We start from the raw sequence: 24,246 nt of genomic DNA on the forward strand, positions 1-24,246 counted from the left end.
CTGCTGTGTAAACTGGGAGGAGAGGTGACTCATGGACACATGGTGGTGTCGTATCACCTGGGGCCACATTGGCACTCCTAGTACTTCTTCCACAGTCTTAGGTAATGTGGGCCGTTTACTTGTTCAGCATTTGCTGTTCAGTTAATACATGTGCAGCGCTTGTTTCTCCATGCGTTGATAGTTTTTAATGTTACTATGGTTATGCCAACTGTCACCAGTTTGTACTTGTTTGTTTCCTGGGCGCCATTGCTATATGCAGAATAGAGGTGCCCATTGCCAGGCAAGTGACTTGCTTCACTTCACATCTTATTTGACTTCACATGATGTTATCTCACATGATGTAGTATTAAAGATGGTGTCATGTCCTAGTTTTGGCATTTAAAATTTCAAAAAACAAACTTTATACTTAGCCATTTCTTTTGGTTTTCAAACTCTGGACTTTTTACTGATATTTTGTTTGGCTTTTGATAATTGGTATTTTGAGTGCTTCTTGGTATTCTGACGTTAGCCAGTTTTAATCCTTCTCTCTTCTCCTGGTCTTATGTTTCCACCTTTGTCTTTGAACATTTTCTCTTTCTTCCCAAGACCTTACACATGGAGACCGTGGCTCCTTCAAGCTGGCCCTAAAATGTCTGTGTTACAGTATTTCACTGTGATGGCTGTTTGGGAAGCCATCCTGACTTTGACAGGACGCAGAATGAGAGAATTCACAAAAAAAACAACCCTGAAGTCTACACCATTCCATTTCTGTATTCCCTCAGGCCAGGATGGATAACACAGAACAGATATGCTGGCAGGATGAAGACACAAAATCGTTTCCAAGCACATGAGATATCAAGAATTTTTGGTAGCAACACTTCAAAGCACAACCAAATTACCAATGTAAATCCATTTTGACACAACAGCAGTGGCATCAGTGGAGCCTGGGCACCTAAAATGGGAATTCATGAACACATCAGGCATTTGGGCTAAGAGGTGAGAATAATACTGGAACAAATGAAGACATTTTGGTGTAACAGATGCATTAACCGTTTGGTGCTGAAAGTGATGTCGTAAATATATAAGATGTATCTTCAGAGTCCACAATCTCTCCATTAGACCAGAAGTTATCTTTCAAAATTAATTTTATTAAATGTGGCAGCAGAACATTGCCTCAATTAGTTTTTTTTTTTTTTGCTTTAAGCACATATACCTTTGACATTTCTCTTGGAGGGGGAGCAAAACAGAACACCAGCTTCAGTCCAAAGAATAACTTCCCACAAACATAAAAATTACATGCCCATGAAAAACAAAAACATACACTAGCTAAATAAAATGAAAACGACATGACAAGACTTACAAGTCTTGACAAAAATGACAGTAAGTTAGAGGTACTTCACACAAGAAGAATCTTGCATCTGTCCGAGACCATTTATTGTTCCAGGAAACATCCTTCCTTCCTTCCTCACTTCTAACCAATTTTCCTAAAATGATCTTTTTATATCTTAATGTTTCACCAGCTATAGTAAAAGCAGATTTCTTTAAAGATGAATTTATGTAATAAAAGTAAGTTTCCTAAGGGTCAGAAATGGCAACCCACCAACTTTGGTCCCAAAAAAGCCACTAGGTAGTCCACCTTTTTCAATTGTTGCTCAATGTAGTGCCATTTAGGGTGCAAATAATCACAGAATATCAAAAGCAGTACTACAAACACCAGCTGCAGACCTGCGTTGTGAGGATCTTTAGTGGGTTCAGTTCAAGTTAGCTTCTTCTGTTTTGTTTCTTTTAAAATGAATGAATTGCTTTTGTTGTTGAAGTCAGTTGCTCTGCTCCCCATCTGAGCTTAGAAATATTGAATCATTCTCACTTTTCAAATGTAAACTTAAAACTCATTTGTTTAAGACTGCTTTTTCTCTTTGACTACAATTGCTAAGTTAAAATGAGTTAAAATTTTGTATTTTAGTTTTGTCAATAATGTTTGTTTTATATATTGTTCAGTGTCCTTGAGTGTTTAGAAAGGCGTCTATGAATAAATAAAATGAATTATTATTATTCTGCATTGCTTTAGGCTTGCAAGGATGCTTTCCCTTTGCAATGTCTCACTATGCACCTGTCAATTGATAATATTCCAAACAAAAGGTGGACAGAATACTGTCTGCTTTTTACTTAAAACAATAAAAGTAAGATTGTCAATAAAAAGAATTCTTAGGAATGTCAGTTTACCAACTATGCACTTTGACCACGATTTTAGGTTCACAATTTTATTAATGGTAGCCCAACCAACTGAAGTTTGCATGTCTCAATTTTACAGATTCTCTTTAGTGTGCTCTGATTTCTTCAACTGATAAAAAACAGAAATTATTAGCAGCAAGCAGAAAGACACTTTCACCGGGTACATCCAGTAGAGACACAATGTCCACCTTCAATGTGCCTGCAGACACCAAGAGAGCAAACTACAGAGTGGCGACTTGCACCTCTAAAGAATGACTCTCCAAACATAAAATCATCATCTTATGGGTTGGCTTAATTGGACTCTTTGGAAACACTGGGACCTTTTTTTGGGCTGGTTATCATTTTATCATCCATCCATCCATTATCCAACCCCCTATATCCAAACTACGGGGTCAAAGGGGTCTGCTGGAGCCAATCCCAGCCAACACAGGGCGCCAGGCAGGAAACAAACCCTGGGCAGGACACCAGCTCATTTTATTAACCAGCTTTACTCAATTTTAAAGTTCTAGTCATGGTGCCTCTCCCGGCATCACTAAGGCAAGAATCAGCTCTGGCTGTTGCCCCATTCAACTGCACAGCACAATTCTTTAAATGCTCGAGCTCAGGCACACAGGGCCAGTTTAGAGTTGCCAGTCAAGCTGGTGGGCAGACCCTTAACATGCTAAGAAACAACATCTTTCTTGTAGGAAGTATGTGACTTGTTTAGTAAATGCATAACTAATGTGAGGAAATGCATGATGCAGGATGATCTATACAAACAGGAAAAGCTAGCAATTCTAAGTCTGTGAAGATTCTCAGTCATCCAGGTGAAATTATCTGGTAGTTGAGTCATGGCAACTCTAGCGATTCTAGGTTAAGGAAAACAACAAAGGTGGGCAATCAGTGCACACCAAATGGAAACAGCTTCACAGTTGGCTCTTCTAATGCACAGAAATCAGACAGTCCTACATAAAAGAAGTCAAGAAACTGGAGAGGCTCACAGGTTTGACTTAAAATACTGCTCGATTGGACTTTTTGGGGCTGGTCAACATGGTGCTTTGCAAAACCAGAAAAAAGTGTCTTGTGCAACTCAACAAAGATCAATGGACCATATTGTGACCCTCAGGAAATTTACTTGGTGAAAACAATGATAGGAAGTTGAGTTGGAACACCAGCACCAGCTCTGGGTGGGTAGGTTAGGTGGGTAGGTAGGTGGGTAGGTTAGGTAGGTAGGTAGGTGGGTAGGTTAGGTAGGTAGGTAGGTAGGTAGGTAGGTAGGTAGATAGATAGATAGATAGATAGATAGATAGATAGATAGATAGATAGATAGATAGATAGATAGACAGATCCCCATTATTCTCAATAATAAGGTGCTAGATAAACACTACTAGGTGACATAAAGGGAGCTGACGTGCAAAGAACCAAGCTAGATAGCTCTGGGATATTCTCACATATAACCCATCATCTCCAATGGCTGTTATAGGTAAACTGCATCTAAAAATGGACAGCCATAACTCAGAAAGTCCCATGTGACTTTCTGCTAATTTTTTTCTTCTGGGGTGTGTGGACATTTAGCACAATCTGCTTTTTCAAAACCTGGTGGAGTGCAGGGTTAGGTTTGGAAAGATCAATGCCTCACTATCAAAAAAATCTGTGCAGGTACAAACAACCAGCACATCATGGAGTGGTGTATGGATAAGATTTATGCATGGAAAGAGATCTGGGATGGGCCCATCTCCACAAAGGAGATGACAGTGTATGATAGAGTCAGACATTCAGCCTTTCAGTTGCCACATAAGCACAGATAAAAGAAAAGTTACAAAGAGCAGAAAGTCTCAGGATCCCCTATGGTTTGGGCTGGGGGAACACAGAGGAGCAAGGCACCACAACTGCTTTCATCCTTGGCATTCACTTGAGTAACTGAGGCAGAAGGTCACGAATGTTCATAAGGTCACTCTCTAGAACTTCTTTCAAGAAAAAAACATGGCAGCATTTCTAAATCTACCAAATATGAAACAGATTAAGATGGCATTTGGAACTAAATTCCAGAAAAGGAGGAGTTTATGAATTTTTCATTATCGTTTTGAAAATTAAATCACAGGCCTGTTCATGTTGAGTGCAGTGTCCAACAAAACGGAGAATTGTTCCTTATGTCCATATGATTCTCAGGCCTCATGGTAATGTAAGACCAGAGCATCAATACATAGGAGCAAAAGAAAATGTATGCAGTAGTTCGAATATGAAAAATAATTTGCAAATGCAAGAAAAAAAGCTTTGATAATAATTGCTTCTCCTTCCGTATTTCAAAGTGATCTTCTGTTGATATTAATTCCACAAAACATGATCAAATAATTTGCAGTCATCACATATTGAAATGGTTACCATGGGTGGCAAGAGCTGTTGTCTGAACTCCAAGAGACAGAGGTCCATTGCTGTCTGGATTACCATTCGCATGAATTTTCTCCAGATATTATGAAATCATGTCATACATGTCCCTTAGGTTAACAGGTCACTCTGCATTTGCCTGATATGTGTGTGGGTTTAAGTGCACCCTAAGATGTTCTGTAATGGAAAAGGCAGCTTCAGAAAATGGATGGATATCTCTTGATACTTCTGTGCAAGTCTCCATCAGCCACTTACATTAACACACAACTCATTTTCTGAATTGGCTCTCTCGATTACATGGATAAAGTCAACTGAAGAACACATGGACATGTTCATACAGGCACCATTTCAGAGCTGTCAGCAAACCTTTAGCATCTCACATGTTTTTCAGATGTGGGATTAAGTCAAAGAGCTCGAAGAACTAAACTCAGAATTCTGGATCAGTGAGGCACTGTGTGAGCGTGTAATCCTAGACATGTTGCATAATTATTAAAAAGAGACATAGTCAAAAATGCAAAAACAAGTTTTCCTTTAACCTTTTCCATTTGTTTCTGAGGATTATGACTCTGATTGACCAGTAGTCAAACATTTCATTAAGGTTCAGTTCATTTTTCCTGAAAATGTAAACAGCACTTGTGAGAGTCATGGTATTAAGGTTCTGTATGTGTGTGTGGTTCTCTACAAATGTGCATTCTAGGCATGTGGTACTCTAGTGTCTTGTAACTCTCCCAGATGTGGAGTAGGGTCAATTTTCTTAGACGGATACTCTGCTTTAGAAAAGGAGTGTAGGGCAGTGGGGTGGTAAAGCTAGTATGCTTTAAGCTCCACCAGGACATGGTATGGGAAGGCTGGTGTCTGCTTAGTTATTCCAGAGTTACTGTGTGGGAGGATGTCTCAGACTGCTCTTTGCCATTCCATATGTAGATTGTGGCTAATGTGTATATATGGGTATTTCTTGAATGGCATGCTGGTGGCTCTTCCATATCTTTTGATATTTTGGCTGTTTCAGTCTTGGCATGCTCACTTTTTGACTGTTCCAAAGATGTACATTTAAGTTATTTCATGCTTTTTGGCTCTTCCATATTTATCATGTGCGGTGCAGGGGAGGTCTTAGATTGGTGTTGCTTTGGCCAATCCAGATGTAAAATGGTGGATTAGCCGTCTCAATGCAGAATACTTTTAGCTCTCCCACAAACAGCCTGTGTGGAGGAAGTGTTACACATGAAGCTGGTCTCACGCTTTTAAAGCAGTGGTGGCCTTTACTGTGGACACTATTTCAGTCGGTGCAGCTCTGAAGTGGTTGCTCAGGACAGAAGCAAGACAAGAGTAAGCGTAAAAAATGAAATCCCTTTCCATGAACGTAAAAGAAAGCTATCTAAGAATGCAGGAAATCTTCAAACATGATGCCCAGCTCACTCATTCAAGCCCATATCTTAACTTGCTGAATTGACCGTGTTGCAGGGGTCAATTTTCCAAAGGCTGTGGCTACAGGCTGCGTGCCATGCAAAATGAGGCTCCGCCAAGACCTTTCAGAGCAACTGGCAGATTTGTCTTCATGGGAGAGGCCACTGGGCGAATAGAAAATTTCTTTGTCCTACTGTGCTGTTGTCTACAATCATCGCTACTGGTATCCGATTTCACTCTCAACCAATGGCTCTGTAGAATAGTCGTACTGTTTGCTTCTGTGGTCTGTCTCAAAAGTCTGAGGCTGATTCTCCTCTTCGTGTCGTGAACCTTCAGTCCTGTTTCCCATCGTGCCATAGCTGTGATGAGCTGGAGAAGCCATAGGGGTCAGTCCCAGCTCTGGTTCTTGAAGTACTGAAGCAACAAACACCTGGGGAAATAAAATGGATAAAAACATTTAGTGCAACAGTTAATTAGCCATGAGCCAAATAACCATGATGCAAAAGAAAGTTAAAACCTACATTAGAGTTGGGTGTGGAAGAGACACTGCACCTCTCTGTATCAGTAAAGATACCTTCTGTGTGCTGATCTGACATCTGTAACAGGAGAACATCAAAGAACAATAAAGTGACACGCTGATTCCATCCTGAACCTGCCATACCCAATAGCAGAGGACACACATTCAGCTGTCCTGCCCATTTTCCAGTTCTCTCCTCTTCACGTAGCTCCATGTTTTGATATTCAAATATGAAGAAGCCTGACAATTATGACCATAACTTGTATGCAATTCTATCATTGCTCTTTCGTTTGACACTGCAGTTGATGACTGAACATTCCAAACAAATTCAGGCTTTTGTTTTATTTACCTGGTAGCTGACTGGTTTCTTGGGCTGGAATCTCCTCAGACAAAACCCAAATAGTGAGAACGTGATACAGAAAACCAGCGCAACAAATGTGAAGAGAGTAATGGGCCGAACTGGTCCTGGAAAATGATAAAATAGTTTGGTAAGGTCTTAAACAGTGAGAAACAAGATGTAAACACATCTTTGCACTGCTTGTCACCTTGCCTAACACAATCAAACTCTAAAATAATGTCAACAACTTCTAATGCTACTGTTTTTTTCTTTTATTCAGCAATAACTGATAAAAAGCAAATGATGTTTACCTAACCGCAGAACCGAGAAGAAGAGCAGCCAGAACATGCAGAGACTTGGTGCCACGATCACCTGGGTAATAGCTGCTGAATGGATGCGCTGGCTTAGCTTTGTTGGCACATAAGCGTAGTAAATGTTGTATCGATCCACCAAGTGCTTAAGGATCATATACAAGAGACCTGTAGGCAAACAGCAACACCAAAACATTTTTGGGTCAAGCAAGTCACAACAGCTGCGTGCACCTCACTCATTCAACTAGAGATGTTTTTAAAAACTAATGATTGACTGGCATGTAATGTCTACTGTATACCGATGACTCAGGGTTCATGGCCACAAGATTTGCCAGCAAGGAAAAAAAAAGAGTTAATTTCATTCACCCTTACAGAAAATTGATTATCCTGTGGTATTTTGAGAGGATGTTGAGGTGCTTTTCTTCAGCCCACAATATTTACTGTGTGTACTTATCCTTGTTAGGTTTGTAGAGCATCTTCTGATGGCACTTATACTGAAAGGTGCTACTAAAAAAAAAAGTCCCAAGTGTCATAGGGACACAGTGACCGGCATAAGGGTCTTCACCAAGAACAGATTTTGTATACCCTTATTTCCCCTCTGGGTTCTAAGCCAGTGATCCCATCATGTCCTCCTTAATGAAGTCTCAGTAGCACACCTAGCCAGCCATTAAAGTTAAGAACATGTGGTGAGTTCACCAAGAGAAAATTATTGCCTGTTTTCTGCTCTGACAAAACTCAAATAAGTACCTAATGTACATTATATCTACTCAGGCTTGCAAGTAAACACATCAATGACTAAGGTGCAGAAGCTTCCATTCCATAAGATCCCCATATGCATCATTTCATAGTGAAGACAGACAATCTTACCGAAAGGGACGATGATGGGACACGTAATACTATAAGTCATGCTCACAGCAAAAATGCACATAGTCCATGCGTACTCCAGACCAAACTGGAACTCGTAAGCTTGGTTCTAGTGAAGAAAAACACAAACAGTTAATATTAACCAAATAAGCCAATCAGTTTTACGTTTGGAAGCACAAGGTTGAAGCATCATTCATACATCTATCCATTTTCAGGATCTGCTTTATCCATTACAGGGTGGCACGGAATTCTAATTTATTTCATTTTCCTGGACACAAAGAAGAACCCAATGCCAAATGGCACACCAGGTCCATTATGGGGCACACTTCAGCAAACTGCCACACTGGACTAATTTAAACTCTCCCATGCTTCATTGGGATGTAGAAGGAGACTGGAGCACCATAAGAATCCCAGATACATGGATAACAGAAAGACTCCATCTAATGAGCAAATGTGCTATGATCCTGTGAATCAGTAACTCCTTTGTCACCGTAGTGTCACTGATTCTCATACCCACTTAATCCAGTTCAGAGCTGTGCGGGGCACTTCTATAAGACCAAGGGCTTATGCACATCTCTCCATATTTTGGCTACACCTCTGTGGTCAGTGGTCTAGATGTACTGTATAAGTAATGATTCCAATAACAATGAGTTAAGTGCAGAAGACATTACGACTGATATCATAAGTTCTCCACATTGATTTGAATATTTCTTTCACAGCTGATAAATACGGAAGAATTAATAAAAACTTTTCAAACAAAAACAGCAAATGTGTTTATTTCCAATCACTTTCCTTTGAAAACTCTGCCATCCTGCCAAAACAAGGCGATGGTGTCACAAACGGCAAAACCTTTTTCACACTATATATACTGTATATAGGGTGGCACGGTGGCGCTGCTGCCTCGCAGTTAGGAGATCCGGATTTGCTTCCCGGGTCCTCCCTGCGTGGAGTTTGCATGTTCTCCCCGTGTCTGCGTGGGTTTCCTCCGGGCACTCCGGTTTCCTCCCACAATCCAAAGACATGCAGGTTAGTTGGATTGGCGATTCTAAATTGGCCCTAGTGTGTGCTTGGTGTGTGTCCTGCAGTGGGTTGGTTCCTGCCCTGTGTTGGCTGGGATTGGCTCCAGCAGACCCCTTGCGACCCTGTATTCGGATTCAGCGGGTTCGAAAATGGATGGATGGATATATATATATATATATATATATATATACATATATACACATACTATATATTGGCCACTAGAAAAGATTGGAAAGAGTTGAAAAATATTTTGTAGGAATTGTGCACACCTTTTAAATTTCAGCAGCTTTTATTTGAAGCATACTTTCATTATTATCTCATTGACTCCATCAACATATTTTTTCTTATATTGCTTATAAAGAAATTACTGTTGTAGGATCTTATTAAAAGAATGTAAATTATATTGAGTTAAACTGAAGTTTTTTTAAACTGAATTTTTTCACAAATCAATACAATTCTAGCATTGTAGGATGGACTAAAAATGACAAATATGATTGTGATTGATTAGTCTTTTCATAAGTTATGAGTTCCACTGACAGACTCAAACAAACACAGAGGCATCATGCTGAAAATGGTCAAATTGTGTTGTGGGAAACCTAAAATGTGATCTTTTCACTCCATTAAAATATGTTCTCTTATATTGCTTATGGAGAAATTAGAGTTGTTATCTCTAGGACTCTGACATTGATACACAAGTTTATGTTAAAAGGAAAAAAAGAGGACAGTCTGCTCCACTCAGATAGCTTCTGACACCCACTATTCTGCTTAGATAATGATGTAATAAATCTTTGTCATTCAAGACAAATCATTTTTTTGAGGTAACATTTATAATTGCATTTGGCCAAAACATAAACTTGACAGGAGTACCTTAACAAAGAACATCTATTACAAGAACCGTTACTGCCCCCATCAAAATGTCTTGGCTAATGTGTTATGGTGTGATATGTGATTCAGTCAGAATGCCATCTGTTGCAACTCAGGATGAACTCTGACCTCCTGTGAAAGTCGGAATTGTGAATTTTTCAATGAAGAAACAGGCAGTGCATATGAAGATAAGCATTGCTCATTCCAAGAATAAAACAGATGGCAGAAGTAAGGAAAAAGAGACTCAGGGACTCTTCATCTACTACTTAAAACCAGATGGATATGTTATGTCAATTTCATAAAATACATGATTCATTTTATAGCACCAAAATCCTTCTTCAGTCTGAGCATGAGCAAAACTAACACTCTTGTGTGTCATTTTCCAGAAAGGCTGCTGATCCTAGAGAGGTATGTGGGCGTGTCAGCATGGGTTCAGAAGAGGGAGGTCGTGTTTTACTAGCATGCTGGAATTCTATGAGGAGGCAACAAAAGAATATGATCAAAGTGGAGCTTATGATATTATTTATCTGGACTTTCAGAAAGCATTTGATAAGGTGCCACATGAGAGGTTGGGCATCAAATTACAAAGAAGTGGGAGTTCAGGGTGATGTTTTTAGATGGGTGCAGAATTGGCACAGACACAGGAAGCAGAGGGTGATGGTGCGATGAACCTCATCAGAACGGGCTGATGTTAAGAGTGGTTTTCCACAGGGGTCAATGCTAGTGCTTCTATTTTTAATATATATAAAGGAATATAAGTAACAAGCTAGTTAAGTCTGCAGATGATACCAAGATAGGGGGATTAGCAGATAATGTGGAATCCATTATATCATTACAGAAGGACTTGGACAGCATACAGGCTTGGGCAGATTTGTGGCAAATGAAATTCAATGTCAGTAAATATAAAGTATTACACATAGGAAGGAAAAATATTAGGTTTGAATACACAATGGGCGGTCGGAAAATCAAGAGTACACCTTATGAGAAGGATTTAGGAGTCATAGTGGACTCTAAGCAATCGACTTCCAGACAATGTTCAGAAGCCATTAAGAAGGCTAACAGAATGTTAGGAGATAGATAGATAGATAGATAGATAGATAGATAGATAGATAGATAGATAGATAGATAGATAGATACTTTATTAATCCCAAGGGGAAATTCACATACAGTATATAGCACGATCTGTGGAGTACAAGTCCAAGGAGGTTCTGCTCAGCCTTTATAATGCACTGGTGAGGCCTCACCTTGAGTACTGTGTGCAGTTTTGGTCTCTAGGCTACAAAAAGGACATAGCAGCGCTAGAAAAGGTCCAGAGAAGAGCGACTAGGCTGATTCCAGGGCTACAGGGGTTGAATTAGGAGGAAAGATTAAGAGTTTAAGCAAAAGAAGATTAAGAGGTGAACTGACTGAAGTGTTTAAAATTATGAAGGGAATTAGTACAGTGGATCGAGACTGTTATTTTAAAATGAGCTCATCAAGAACACGGGGACACAGTTGGAAACTTGTTAAGGGTAAATTTCACACAAACATTAGAAAGTTTTTCTTGACACAAAGAACCACAGACACTTGGAATAAGCCACCAAGTAGTGTGGTAGACAGTAAGAGGTTAGGGACTTTCAAAACTCGACTCAATGTTTTTTTGGAAGAAATAAGTAGATAGGACTGGAGAGCTTTGTTGGGCTGAATGGCCTGCTCTCATCTTGAGTGTTCTAATATTAGTAATCTCATGGTGGAAAACGCTGACAATAGACTTGGTGAGGGAAGCTTCTGACATTAATTGGATCAAGGAGTGATGTGTTTTACAGAAAAAAATGCCTAATATAACTAAATGACCAAGAGGGAACCACATGGAGTAATATATGTGATAAAATCAGAAGGATACTCAAGTCCTACAGGAAGGATATCCACCCCAGGATTTCAAACCGTTTGCTACTACTTGAATGATATTGCTGTTTCAAAAGGCAACAGGCATAAAAATAAGCAGGTGGCACAAGGGCAAGGAATTGAATTGTTTGACAAGGATATAGACTGTACATAATAGGAAAAGGAGATAGACCGCTTAAATAATAGCAGTAATTCTGATTCATGACCCCTCAAAACTCTATTGCCAAACCCGGATTAAGACCCCCACAGGCCCCTGGGTAACTTAGCTCCTTAACAGAGGGTTGACAAAGTTAAAACAAAGCAGTAGTTTAATGATGCACAGTAATTCCCACTCTTGTGTTTTGTGCATTGGTCATTTCAGTGTGTCAAGATTCGATTGTTTCATTATGCAGGGGAGACACCTCTTGGTCTGTTTGGCATTGGAGTGTACATTGTTTCATTGAGTAGGGTGGGGTCCCACTTAGTTAATTTGCTGCGTGGAGGCTATGAGCATACCTAGAACATCATGATGGTAGATCTGCCAATGTCTAATCCCATCTGTTAGCAGGCAAAGTTATCATTTGCTGCCGTCCAAATTAAAGAAAACTGTAACATCTAGTTAGGATGATTTTAGCCAACATGGACTTTTTCAAAAAATGTAATTTTAATTTTACAGATTGGCAGGCATCAGTAGTATAAATCTCTGAGTCACAAACTACACTAGAAATGTGTCATATTTCATTCTAACTCTTAGAAAGACACATACCCTTTTGACATGAATGCGCTCTGCCTCAGATTTAGCAAAACACAGTCGTGTTGCATAAACTAGGAGGCCTGGGATTCTGAGGAGCTCCATGGCTGTCCCGATCAGACTGGATGTGATTACATAGTTTACGAAGAAAGCGCCATTGTCTGGCAGAAACACACACCTATAGGGGAGAAGAGAAGAAGAGTAGAAAAAGTCGGCTGGGTACAGTTACGTCAAACACTAGCTTGTAATTATGTTTAAAGGTATAGTACTTACTGGAACTTGATATCGGCCTCATCAAGAAACTTATTGTCAAAAAGCCACCGAAAGAACAAATCCAAGCTGGAAGACAAAGATAAAATATGTAGTCTTTATTTGAGAATATGCAGAGCTATCCACTCATTCATTACACAGTAGCTATCTGGATATTCCCAGTCTGAGAGAGGATCTAAACCTGAATGGGATGCAACTCCACTTCAAGACAAAATGACAATGCCAAGCTAATCTACAGTCACCAGTTAACCTAACATGCAAATCTTTAAAATGTGGAAGGGAAGAACAAGTCCAGGAAAAAATGCTCTTTTGCAGTTTTAAGGTAGAATGTGCTTAACAAATAATAAAAAGGTCAGTTCAGTTTGTTGATTGCCACCTGAAACTGGGCTCACCTTGAAAGGCCAAGGGAAGGCAGAATGATGACCATGAAAACCAAGAAAAAGTAGCACTTGTGCATTGTCATCTGATTCTCATTGGATCTGAAAAAACAGTAAAACACTACTGGTCAAGCATATCTATTGGACACAAACAGGACAATTGCTGCTGTGGACACTGTAAATTAAAAACATGTCCACCTAACCCATGTGTGACTTATACTAGTCAAAAAATACACGCAAACAGAAATATATGTATTTACTTTTAAATTATCCTAGAGCACTTTACCTGTGTAGCAAGGCACACTTTTTTATGAATAAAAACTGGGACAATACTAGGTTTAGTCACCTGCTTAAAGTTACAAAGTGGATTCCAACAAAACTCCTTAAACATTAGCTTACTGGTGAAAAATACAGAGTACTTTAAAAAGCCCCTTCAGAAGCAGGAAGCAGCCCTGAATTGGAGGCCAGTCCAACACAGGGCACATTTTAATATACACACCCATATTCATTCATTCCAGCATAATTAAGAGTAACCAATCTGCTCTGCTGCTTGTGACTGGACAGTTGGAGAAAACTACAGATGCATGGGAGGAACAGCAGACTCCTCACTGAAGGCATACTAGCCAAGAATTTAAACAGGCTGAAGCACTGCCAGGTGACAATGTAATTGATTGTACTCTATTAAAGTATACATGCCGAAAAATACACCCTTGTTAGTCTGATCAGTTTAACTACCAATATATTAATATATTTATGATTTGTAAGTTATCCAAGACTTTGATCTCTGCCAAATAAAAATAAGATAAACATTTGGTCGGGTATCTTCTTTTGTGTGTAAACCCGTATGCAACATGTATCAGTGTCCACCACTTTAAAAGACCAAGAAGCCTTATCAGTGAAAAATCCAAATTAAAGAAATAATTCAAGTTATTGTGCTGCCAATTTGTTCTGTTACAAAACTTTATATTTTCCCCCATGGCAATAAAAAATCAACTCTGCATAAAAAGTACAATTTACAGGTTTTACAGGTTCTTGTATACAACTTTCAGATAGAATAAATTGGAATATGAGTCATATTGAACATGGGAATTAGGAAGGAAAGATCTTGCTGAGACAATGTGAACTCTATCAGTACATGTTGGATAGAACAATGTTGAGGACAACTTTGAGAAAATGCAAAATAGTACTGACATTAAAATAATGATTTACAGTAGATGAGTAAGCTGAAGTGCAGACTTCATTGGGTGCTCCACTTGATATCTGAAAGATATGTTAAGATCTTATGTGGAACAAGTCAAACATTCATGAAGCGGGGAGTGGCCCTAGAAGATTAAATTACAGTTGAAAAATCAAGCAATGGAATTGGATGACACGACAAGAAGAAACACTTTTTTTTTTCTATTTCAGAATGTTCAGAGACTGCACAGGGTAACCCATTTGTATTTACCTCTGACTTTTTTAAAAAAATCTTTGGTAATGCTATTAATGAGAGACTGGAAATAGAAAGCAAATTGGTAGCAAGTTACAAAGAAAGGAGAAGTTCTTTTTGAGGATGCTTGATTTTGTATCTATTTATTATTCTACATCTCTGTGATGGCCATTGCGATACTCTTTGCTGTGGTGTGCTGGGTCTGTAACATTACTTCAAGAAAAGCCCAACAAATCAACAAACTAAATAAAAGGACAGGCTCAGTTATGGGATTCACTCTGGACCACCTGGAGGTAGTAGCAAAGGAGGGAATGAAGACAAACAGTGTGCCATTATAAACAATGCCTCACATCCTCTCTCTGTGACACACTAACACATTGAGTAATGTCAGCCAACAAATCATTCAGCTGAAGTGTGTCAAGAAACACTACTCGGGCTCATTTATACCAACAACAATCATTGGAAATGGGACAGCCAAGTCAGAAGTGTTTCCTTCTTTTTAATTTTCTTTCTTTTTAGTCATTCTGGTGTGTGTTCAGACCATAGAGTGTATGTGCGTGTGTATGTATATATATTTTTATCTATTTATATGTTTCATGAACTGCAGACAAAGTTTCATCAATCTTGACTCTTCTGTAGCAACTGCTATAAAGACAGACTCTTATATTTGATTAAGCATTGTGATGGACGGCTGGCGTTTCAGTATGGCCGGGACGTCCCTCAACAGAGAACAGGAAGAAAAGCAGCCTTTTCAGGGCACTACATCCCCTGGGACGCTAGATGGCAGCTCCCCTGGAGGGAAATGGATCCCCGGATTCCTTCAGGGCAGCATGGGACATGGATTCAGTTTCTTCGGCCATGTTGGATGCCGTGGGTGCCACCAGGGGGAGCTCACCGAGAACCTGGGGACTATTCCTATTACACTAACCCAGAAGTACTTCGGAGTCACCATGACAGAAGCCCGCAGTACTTCCGGGATACTTAGTGAAGGAGGATGTGGCGTTTGACCCAGAGAAAGAAAGAAAAAATTCCAGGTCACGGACTATAAAAGGACTCTGGGAAAACCAGCAGGCCGAGCCGGAGTTGGGAGGGAGTGTAATGGAGCTGCTGGGAGTGGAGGACTGTGTTTATTATTTTGATTATTGGAAGAATTGTGGAGTGTGCGGTGCTTTGTGCACTTTATTGAAGAATATTATTAAAGAAATTATTCTTGGTGTTTTAAATGTGTGTCTTGGACGTCTGTCTGGTGGGTTTCACGGGGCAACAGCGACCCTTAGCGTTCACAGCATAAGCTGTGTGAGGCAGGAATCAGTTAAGCTCTGCTTTTCCAGGCCAAGATGAGGATTCACACACATTTAAAGAGGTTGAGAAAAAAACTGTGCAACCTGTTCCTTGTTATATTCAAATCCTGCACAGGATCAGTGTTTAACTAATATAAACTAATTAATTTGTAATCATTTTACTACATTATCAATTACTGTCATGGTACTCACAGCTAGACAACCTACAATGCAGGGAAAGACCCCTCTCTATCAGTGTCTCACGCAAGGAACAGAATTCAATAATTCAAAGCTTTCATTCTTCATTAATTTGTACAAAACACGCTGTAATTCAGCAGTATACTGGACACACCTGTCAAACTGAAATGACCTAAAATACATCAGCTATTGAACTCTAATTGTGAATGATGCCAGACAACTTTGGCCTCACTTTGGCATATGTTCTGGGACTGTCCAAAATTAAAACCCCTTTGGGAAAAGTTTTTTTTCCTCATCTATCGAATAATGTTGGATTTATTATAATTACAAGTCCTGTTACAGCATTGTTTGGAGTTATTTCAGATGAGTTTAGACCAAGGGTTCACAACCTTTTCTATGCCCTGCACCCCAAAAAAAGTTTAATTATATTCACACCCCCTACAAAAGTAATATCACATTTGAGGATGAACGAGTTAAATTTGTAATTTTTGAATCACAAATTGAAGCACCTACAGTACTGTGGGTGAATGAGCTGAATCAAAAAAATAGCCTTTTTATTTAAATATAAATTGAGCAATTTATCTTTATAACATTCAGTAATAATCTAGTAAATGTGTCCCCCGAGAATCTTAGACACTTGATTGATGATTATGGGGTCAGGGAATCTTGTGAAGCATCAAACACCCCAATGAAATGACACACGATCAACGATTGTGTGTTTTAGTGGTTTGGAGACCCCAGTGAAACAAAGGGTGCTGGAGTGCTGCTAACCAATAAAACACAGTCAACAAGCGTTGTTCCCCAATAACACAATTCACAAACAAATGCAGTGCACAGTTAAAAATGCTGCGCTACCGCCAGGACTGCAAGCTGAATGTAAACAGCAGGTGTTGCATCCAGTTAAGCCTCCATTGTTCCCTCCTCTGGCAAAAATGTCAAACAAACGTTGAAATCAGTGACATTTTACAATCACAGCTTGCACAGAACAACAACAACATTTATTTATATAGCACATTTTCATACAAATAATGTAGCTCAAAGTGCTTTACATGATGAAGAAAAGAGAAATAAAAGACAAAGCAAGAATTAAAATAAGACAACACTAATTAACACAGAATAAGAATAAGGTCCGATGGCCAGGGAGGACAGAAAAAACAAAAAAAAGCTCCAGACGGCTGGAGAGAAAAAATAAAATCTGCAGGGGTTCCAGGCCACGGGACCGCCCAGTTCCCTCTGAGCATTCTACCTAACATAAATGAAACAGTCCTCATTGTAATCAGGGTTCTCATGGAAGGACTTGATGATAAGTAAAAAAATGATCAGAAATCAATACTTGATCTGGCCAACCTCTAAAGATCATTGCAAGGTCCAAATTCCATTCTCTTCAAAAAGTTATTCGCCGTTACAAACGCTCAACCTGCAGCAAGGAACCTGAGAGAACACTCATTTCTGGAGCTCATTCACAGGTGACAATTGTGTGTGCAATGTTTGATTCTTTTCTATATCATAAAACAAGAGCACTAATTAATAAATGACCTTCAAATGACAGCACACTTTAAGACACCGACATGCACTACAATAAAGTCGGACTGCAAACCTCACACTATTTTGGGGCATCACAATGTACCCTTCGTCTTCGTCACACCTCCCAAAATGTCATCTCGTACCCACTGGAGGTGTGGGCACCCAAGTTTGGGAAACTCTGCTTTAGACTACCTGGTGATAAACTGACCATTACTTTCTACTTTACATTGTTAGTGCATCAACTTAATTTACTCAGTTGTAAGAATTCTAATGCAACTTCTGTAACTCATTAAGAAAAATACATGTATAATCTAAAACTAAAAAATAATATTTCTTTTGCGTGGAACACTGCACAGCTTCTTTACTCTTTTGCAAAAAATTCATTAATGTTATTCTAAAGTAAATCTGCTGGGCTCCTGCCTGTGTTTCTAATAAACTAGTATTGTTTTAATTAAAAAGAGGTTGTATGACACAGCGAGACTCTTTTTACTACTAATTAGCCCAGTTATGGTGAGGGTGGGGGCTTAATGTGGTTTATGACTAGAAATCTTAATTGCTTCAGTGATATATGGGACTGATTGTACTCCTGACAGAACAGACTTTTAAATCTCCTAATTTTGTTTCTCTGAAACCGGTTTGATTGTCATATTGTAACACTTCCTTTGTAAGGCATACTTTTGGAATAAATAAAACATTAAAAGAAGAAATGGCCTTTCTACAAAATAAATATCTTTTAAAGGATGAAAAAATCAAGGACACATCTTTAAGTCTACAGTAAACTACATGTCTAAATATATGCCTTTAGCTAAATCTTGATATTATTTATACTTCTTTACAAAATGTTAAACTAAAACTGCAGGAAATATTTAATTACATAAATAGTGCCTTTGCCCCATAATTTTCTTTCATGTTCTATAATTTAGCAATGCAGGATTCCAAAGGTTGTAATCAAAGTTCTCTCTGCTATCTCTTCTCCATACCACAAAGATTCAGCTGCATTCCAGGCTCCCATCAAATGAGCTTCTGCGGAGGTGCAGAGTTTTAGGGGCTTGCATTTCTTCCTCAGTTGTGCAGTCACAAGTACAGTATTTGTGAGGTGGTTTCTCCTTGAGAATGAAAGCACTACTTCGTCTTTACATGTGTACACTGACAGACTTCATCATATTAATATGCTCTTGTCAGAATGAATGCATTCTTCTGTTTGCACACACGTGTATGCATGTACTTATTATGTACAGTATCTCTATGAATACATTCATTTGATTATTTGTATTCAACATTTTATATATGAGTAAAGATGTTTGCCTTTTGCATCTTTACTTGAGCATGCATTTATACATCTGTATGAGTATGTGTATGCACGTCTGTATTTCTCACAAACATCTGTAATTTATTTATTTATTGTACTACTACACATATTCTTATTGAACAGGCAAATGTTCACATGCATCTGTATGCATATGCATTCATATTTGTACATGTTTGCCTGTTCACGTGCAGCCTTGAGAGAATTCATGTTAGGTATTCGTGTGTGTGTTTGACAATTTCAAAAAAGACTACAGCTGAATGAAAACACTCATTCTGTGTATGAGTGAAAATATGCAATGACAGATGTCACTGTGTATTAACTTATATCTTGCTTAATGTCCAGGTTTCCACAAATTTGCCAGTTAGTTCTATAAGAAACAAACAAGCCCACAGTGTGTGGCAGCTTAAAATAAGGTACAGGCCTAGAGTACAATCTATGTTTTCCAAGTGACAGCTTTTTCAACATATTCTGAATGAGAAGAACAAGGCAAAAATGACTGCAGTTGAGTGAGAGGGAACCAGCCGGATCTCCATGGCAACACCACATCGCATTCACTGAAGGCAGCATCCTTCATTCTGCAAGTTCTAAGGCAAAGCGAGCCCAAGCTCTGAATATTTACTGAATGGTAAAGACTGATGCCTACACAATCTTTCAGTGGTAGATGGACATCTATAGCATACACAGCAAAGTGCATTTCCTGTGCCAATATAATTACAATGATAACAGAATTCAGTTAGTTCAGTTCAGGGTCAACATTCACCAAGTTTTATCAATCCAAGATTCACCAGACACAGCTTGATAAGCATATTTAAAAATGGAAAAGACATCTTGGTATAGACAAAACTATAATGTGTATGCGAAATTGTGTTTACCTTCTTTATGTTTCATACATTTTTTAACTCAAACGTACTGTGACAGAGGAGCGCACTTCATCAGACACTAATACACTGTATAGTTATTAACTACTATTTTTGTTACATTCTTATAGTTTTAGCCTGTTGCAATACCTGGTCCACTGTGACTCCAAGAAGGCAGAATAATAGACAATGAATGGCAGAAGAACAGAGAAGGCCCAAAGCAATAATGTAGGGAAGAACTGTGTCACAATGGGGTTCTGTAAACATGGAAAAGACAAAGAGTTATCACATGACTGACTGAAAAAAAATAATATATATATATATATATATATATATATATATATATATATATATATTGCAAAAAACATGGAGTAAACCTGTCTTCTCCTGAGACCTTGTTTTCATTGGTTCCAGCTCTAACTGAAGCTAATGATTCCTCAACACACCTTTCTACTGAGGTCCAGACAGGTTAATGATGTATAAGTCCATTGTTGATCACCAACCCAGCCACAGGGGATGCACAAACCAATGTGTTTCTTCGTGCCAGAACCCAAGCCCGGATAAATGCGTAGGGTTACATCAGGAAGGGCATCCGGTGTAAAATTTTGCCAAATCAATATGCAGACAACAAAGATGATCCACTCTGGCAACCCCTAACGGGAGCAGCCGAAAGAAGAAGAAGAAGTCCATTGTTGATCACCAAACTAGGGTTTGTCATATATGAACATTCTTTTATGTTTGATGTAGAATAAGTCACCTTTGAATTGGAAGGTACTGTCTTACAAGGCATAAAAATACAACATCTATTACAGTTCCAAAGTACTTTCCATGAAAAGGTAATATAAGCTAAACTAATGTACTCTGGAAAACTGTACACCAGAAAGTCACAAGGCTGTATGTTGAAATTCTACATTTCCTGTGAGCTAGACACTGGCACGCCAGTAACGCCACTTTTCTACTAAGAGAAGGCCCCTGAAACAAGCTAGAGGTTTGGCTCTAGGTGTTCTTTACAAGGGACAATTGTGAAGTAGTTGTAACTCATACACAGATTAGTGTAAATGAAAATAACATTGATTTTTGCTCATATTCATGTGGAAGATACGAAGGAAAGTAGTGTAGTGCTAATTTTCTTTTTTTGCTGTTTGGCTTTTAATTGTTTCCTATTGCTTTTAGGCAGGCACAGTGCCCTTTTCTTCCAGCATTTTTGACCATTTGCCTAAATAGTCTCCATATGAATAATATTCCTAAGATGTATTTAAAACCAACAGTCCGAATTTCAAGTACTTAAAATTAAACTTAAAATGTGACAGAAGTTTGTAAAAAAAGCTAAAAGCTAAAATGAGTATTTAAAAATAGCCCCAAAACCAGGGTTTATGGTGACACAAACTATATTGAAGGAATTTCCATCTACACTCTTCACATAGAGTGTGCAAACCAAACTAGCCATGAACATTTCTTGGGTGGTTCCAGAAAAAAAGGAAGTGGAAATAAAACAGGACTTATCCTGGTTCCTGGTGCAGAAGAGCAATGGACACTCTGGAAATTGGAAGGTCTGCCTCTCTAGTACTGTATTGCTGTAAGCCTCCTTTAACAGCCACAGCCCAATTTACACATGAGGATGCTGGATTTTCAGTCCCAGCCATTCCATAGCAGCTACATGTAATGACTGGTATTTACATTGAAGGCCTAAAGTGTACCTGCCTTTTACTAAGCTAGAGCAAGCCTTGCCACTGTCTTCCATTATTAGAGTAATACAGAAGGCATAAGAAATCCAAAGCTGATCATTTCACTTTATACAAACTGCACTAAACTCTTCATTCTAAATATTTGGTTATGGCCAACTTGGGCTGATCTGATATATGCACTGTTGTAATTCAACATTTCTAAGTGGTGCAGTAAATGAACTACACTGTTTCAAAAATAGCTGCAGCAGTAGCCCAAAGCCCTAAAAGGCAAACCCATTTATGACATACGCTCAGCACCCACCCTGAGACTCTCCACTGGCCGTGTGACATTAAACTTGTCCATAGTGTTGACAATGATGGCAGGTGTAGTAAGGAAGAAGAGAAGGAGAAACAGGCACAGGTTCACAAGGATGCAGCGGATCCACCACTTGGTACCACGAACTGACAGGTTCTCCCTATAAGACACAAGCTAGACATTATGACAATGAAAAACTGAAAATAAACACTGGCAACTTTGAGCTGGACTTATTGCTTACCAGATGATGTCATTGGGTGCTGGGGCATACTGCACCCCCCACTTGTAGGATTTGACAACAGTTGTAATGCTAGATTGTTGTAGACTTCTGCGGCAAGGGGTCTGACTGTAATCTTTGACAATCCTAGAAGCAAAGGACAGCATTCAGAGAGAGAGAAAAAGAGTTAAAGGTGGTCTCTGACTCTATGCTTGCCTAGTGCAGCATTTACAAACAAACTTCGGTAAATCGGGAGGTGTGTTTGCGTGTGATTGGTGATGTCCTACTTGCTGCCTTGTATGGCTGGACAAATGTGTACAGGATCGCCCTAATGATGTGTGCTAATGTTACTTTTCAAAGGTTTAGACAGGTCTAATATTATTTAAAACATATTTTGCTTACTCTTTGAACCACAGAACATTGGCAACACCATCACCACCTTTATACATACACAGCTGTCATCCTGTCATCCTGGAAGGTGACAAAGGCCATCTCAAGGCGCTTTAGAGTAATGCGGTTCTTCTCAGCATTAAACTCATCTGTCAATTTCTCCTCCAGCTCACTGTAATACTGCTCAGCATCCACCTAAGGATGAAGAAATTAGTTAATTGAGATCATATCAATCAATTCACTTATAGTTGAACACCAATTTGCATGGCAATCTATGAAGGATGCAGTGTTACACTAATCCATAGAACAAACCACTGATGCATCACCATGCTGGAAAGCTGGGTCCTGGACTAGGTAGTGGTACACTAAAGCCAAATTACAGGACTGTATATTCTACATGCTTGCCTGCTTTATCAATTATAATGACCTTTGAGGTAGTCAATCAAAATATACATACAATTTGGACCATTCTGTACTTTGTGAGAGCTCAGAAAAGAAAATGTCCAGCATTCTTTCTAGCCCTTAGTTAGTGGCCAAATAGTATAAGGATGCCTCATCTCCTTTTGCGTGGGTGGTATGTAATGATAACACTTGAAATGGTTTAAAAACCCCAGAGACCCCAGGAATAAATCAAGGTAAGGACAACATCTACTTACAAAGTACAATATAGTACAGACAGACAGACAGACAGACAGACAGACAGACAGACAGACAGACAGACAGACAGACAGACAGATAGATAGATAGATAGATAGATAGATAGATAGATAGATAGATAGGGGGCTCTGTCGTCCCCTTGAACCCTCAGACCAGACTCCAGACACCAGATAAAAGTCCAATAATTGACTTTATTCCAATTAAAATGTGCACAAAGCACCCTCCACTCCACAATACTCATAAATTTACAATAATAATCAATACAATAATCAATATTCCTCTCCCAGACCCGTTGTCACCCTGCCACCCGACTCAGCTCGGATAGATAGATAGATAGATAGATAGATAGATAGATAGATAGATAGATAAAGGATTTTTTGGGAAAACAACAATATCTGTTAATTTTATTAAGTGCAAGATTGATGTACGGAGCTTAAGCTTTCAAAGTATTCAATCATGTTTGGGGGAGGTGTAGGGAGTATTTAGGAAAATGGTTAAGATTTAGATAAGTCATGGGTTTTATGGGAACTCTGAAAACACACAATGTAAGCCACATTAAATTCCAAAATAAGAGCTGAACTTTTGAACAAGTCATGAACTTTGTAATCTGAAACTTAAGCACAGATCTGAAATGTTGGCCTGAAATTCCACTGACACAGAAATGTTTTAGCACAGTGTGAGACAGAGACACTGACGGAAAGATAATGGGCAAAAGAAAAATTGGCTTAGGATCGGTTCTTGCTTCTCGCAAGCCTGTCCTTGAAAAATCAGGTCCAGCTAATGACAGTATTCTGCATATCCAGCTTCCTCTTCACACTATCTCCATTTGTATGAATGCAGTTTTACAGTGGAGTTTAAAGTTTCACGTTTTAGGTATCCCTAAGCTCGATATAGCTATTTACAGGGTGATGTCTACTTATGTCTCAATCTCTCCATTCATTATTTCAAACTTATCCTAATTCTGTAAAGGCAGAATCCTATAGCTTCTGAACAAAATTAGCTCAGAGCAACTTGTAGGTTATTGAAAACATTTTTCTTTTAAGTTTTAACCAGAAATGACACAAAAAAGTTCCCCTTCAAAAGTTAAGGGAGTTATTTTATGCAAAAAAGAAAGTGAAAATTAAAATTATAAAATGAAAATGCAATCTCTCTTTTGCAATTTCATTTCCAAAGTCTGCATACAAGTTCATTTTCATTTTCGTTTTTGCAGACAATACCTCCCATACAAAGTACTGCATGTTTCAAACAAAAG

At 38.9% G+C, this 24,246-nt stretch overlaps 1 protein-coding gene across 4 annotated transcripts in view; it reads right to left on the minus strand.

The window, feature by feature from the left end:
* Positions 1 to 1,960: 1,960 nt before the first annotated feature.
* Positions 1,961 to 24,246, minus strand: part of tmem63c (transmembrane protein 63C) — a 192,761-nt gene continuing 170,475 nt past the window's right edge. For all 4 annotated transcript variants that reach the window (XM_039740989.1, XM_039740991.1, XM_039740988.1 and 1 more), the window contains 12 exons: positions 22,399 to 22,532; positions 21,972 to 22,094; positions 21,737 to 21,890; positions 19,901 to 20,007; positions 13,169 to 13,255; positions 12,780 to 12,845; positions 12,522 to 12,684; positions 8,012 to 8,117; positions 7,145 to 7,312; positions 6,846 to 6,961; positions 6,501 to 6,575; positions 1,961 to 6,409 (listed from right to left, as the gene is read on the minus strand). In XM_039740989.1, coding sequence (XP_039596923.1) covers positions 6,197 to 6,409; positions 6,501 to 6,575; positions 6,846 to 6,961; positions 7,145 to 7,312; positions 8,012 to 8,117; positions 12,522 to 12,684; positions 12,780 to 12,845; positions 13,169 to 13,255; positions 19,901 to 20,007; positions 21,737 to 21,890; positions 21,972 to 22,094; positions 22,399 to 22,532 — 1,512 coding nt within the window. In that variant the 3' untranslated portion in view covers positions 1,961 to 6,196. The remainder of the gene's footprint in view (positions 6,410 to 6,500; positions 6,576 to 6,845; positions 6,962 to 7,144; positions 7,313 to 8,011; positions 8,118 to 12,521; positions 12,685 to 12,779; positions 12,846 to 13,168; positions 13,256 to 19,900; positions 20,008 to 21,736; positions 21,891 to 21,971; positions 22,095 to 22,398; positions 22,533 to 24,246) is intronic.

Source organism: Polypterus senegalus, chromosome 18 (assembly GCF_016835505.1).
Source record: "Polypterus senegalus isolate Bchr_013 chromosome 18, ASM1683550v1, whole genome shotgun sequence".
In the NCBI taxonomy this organism is placed as follows: Eukaryota; Metazoa; Chordata; class Cladistia; order Polypteriformes; family Polypteridae; genus Polypterus; species Polypterus senegalus.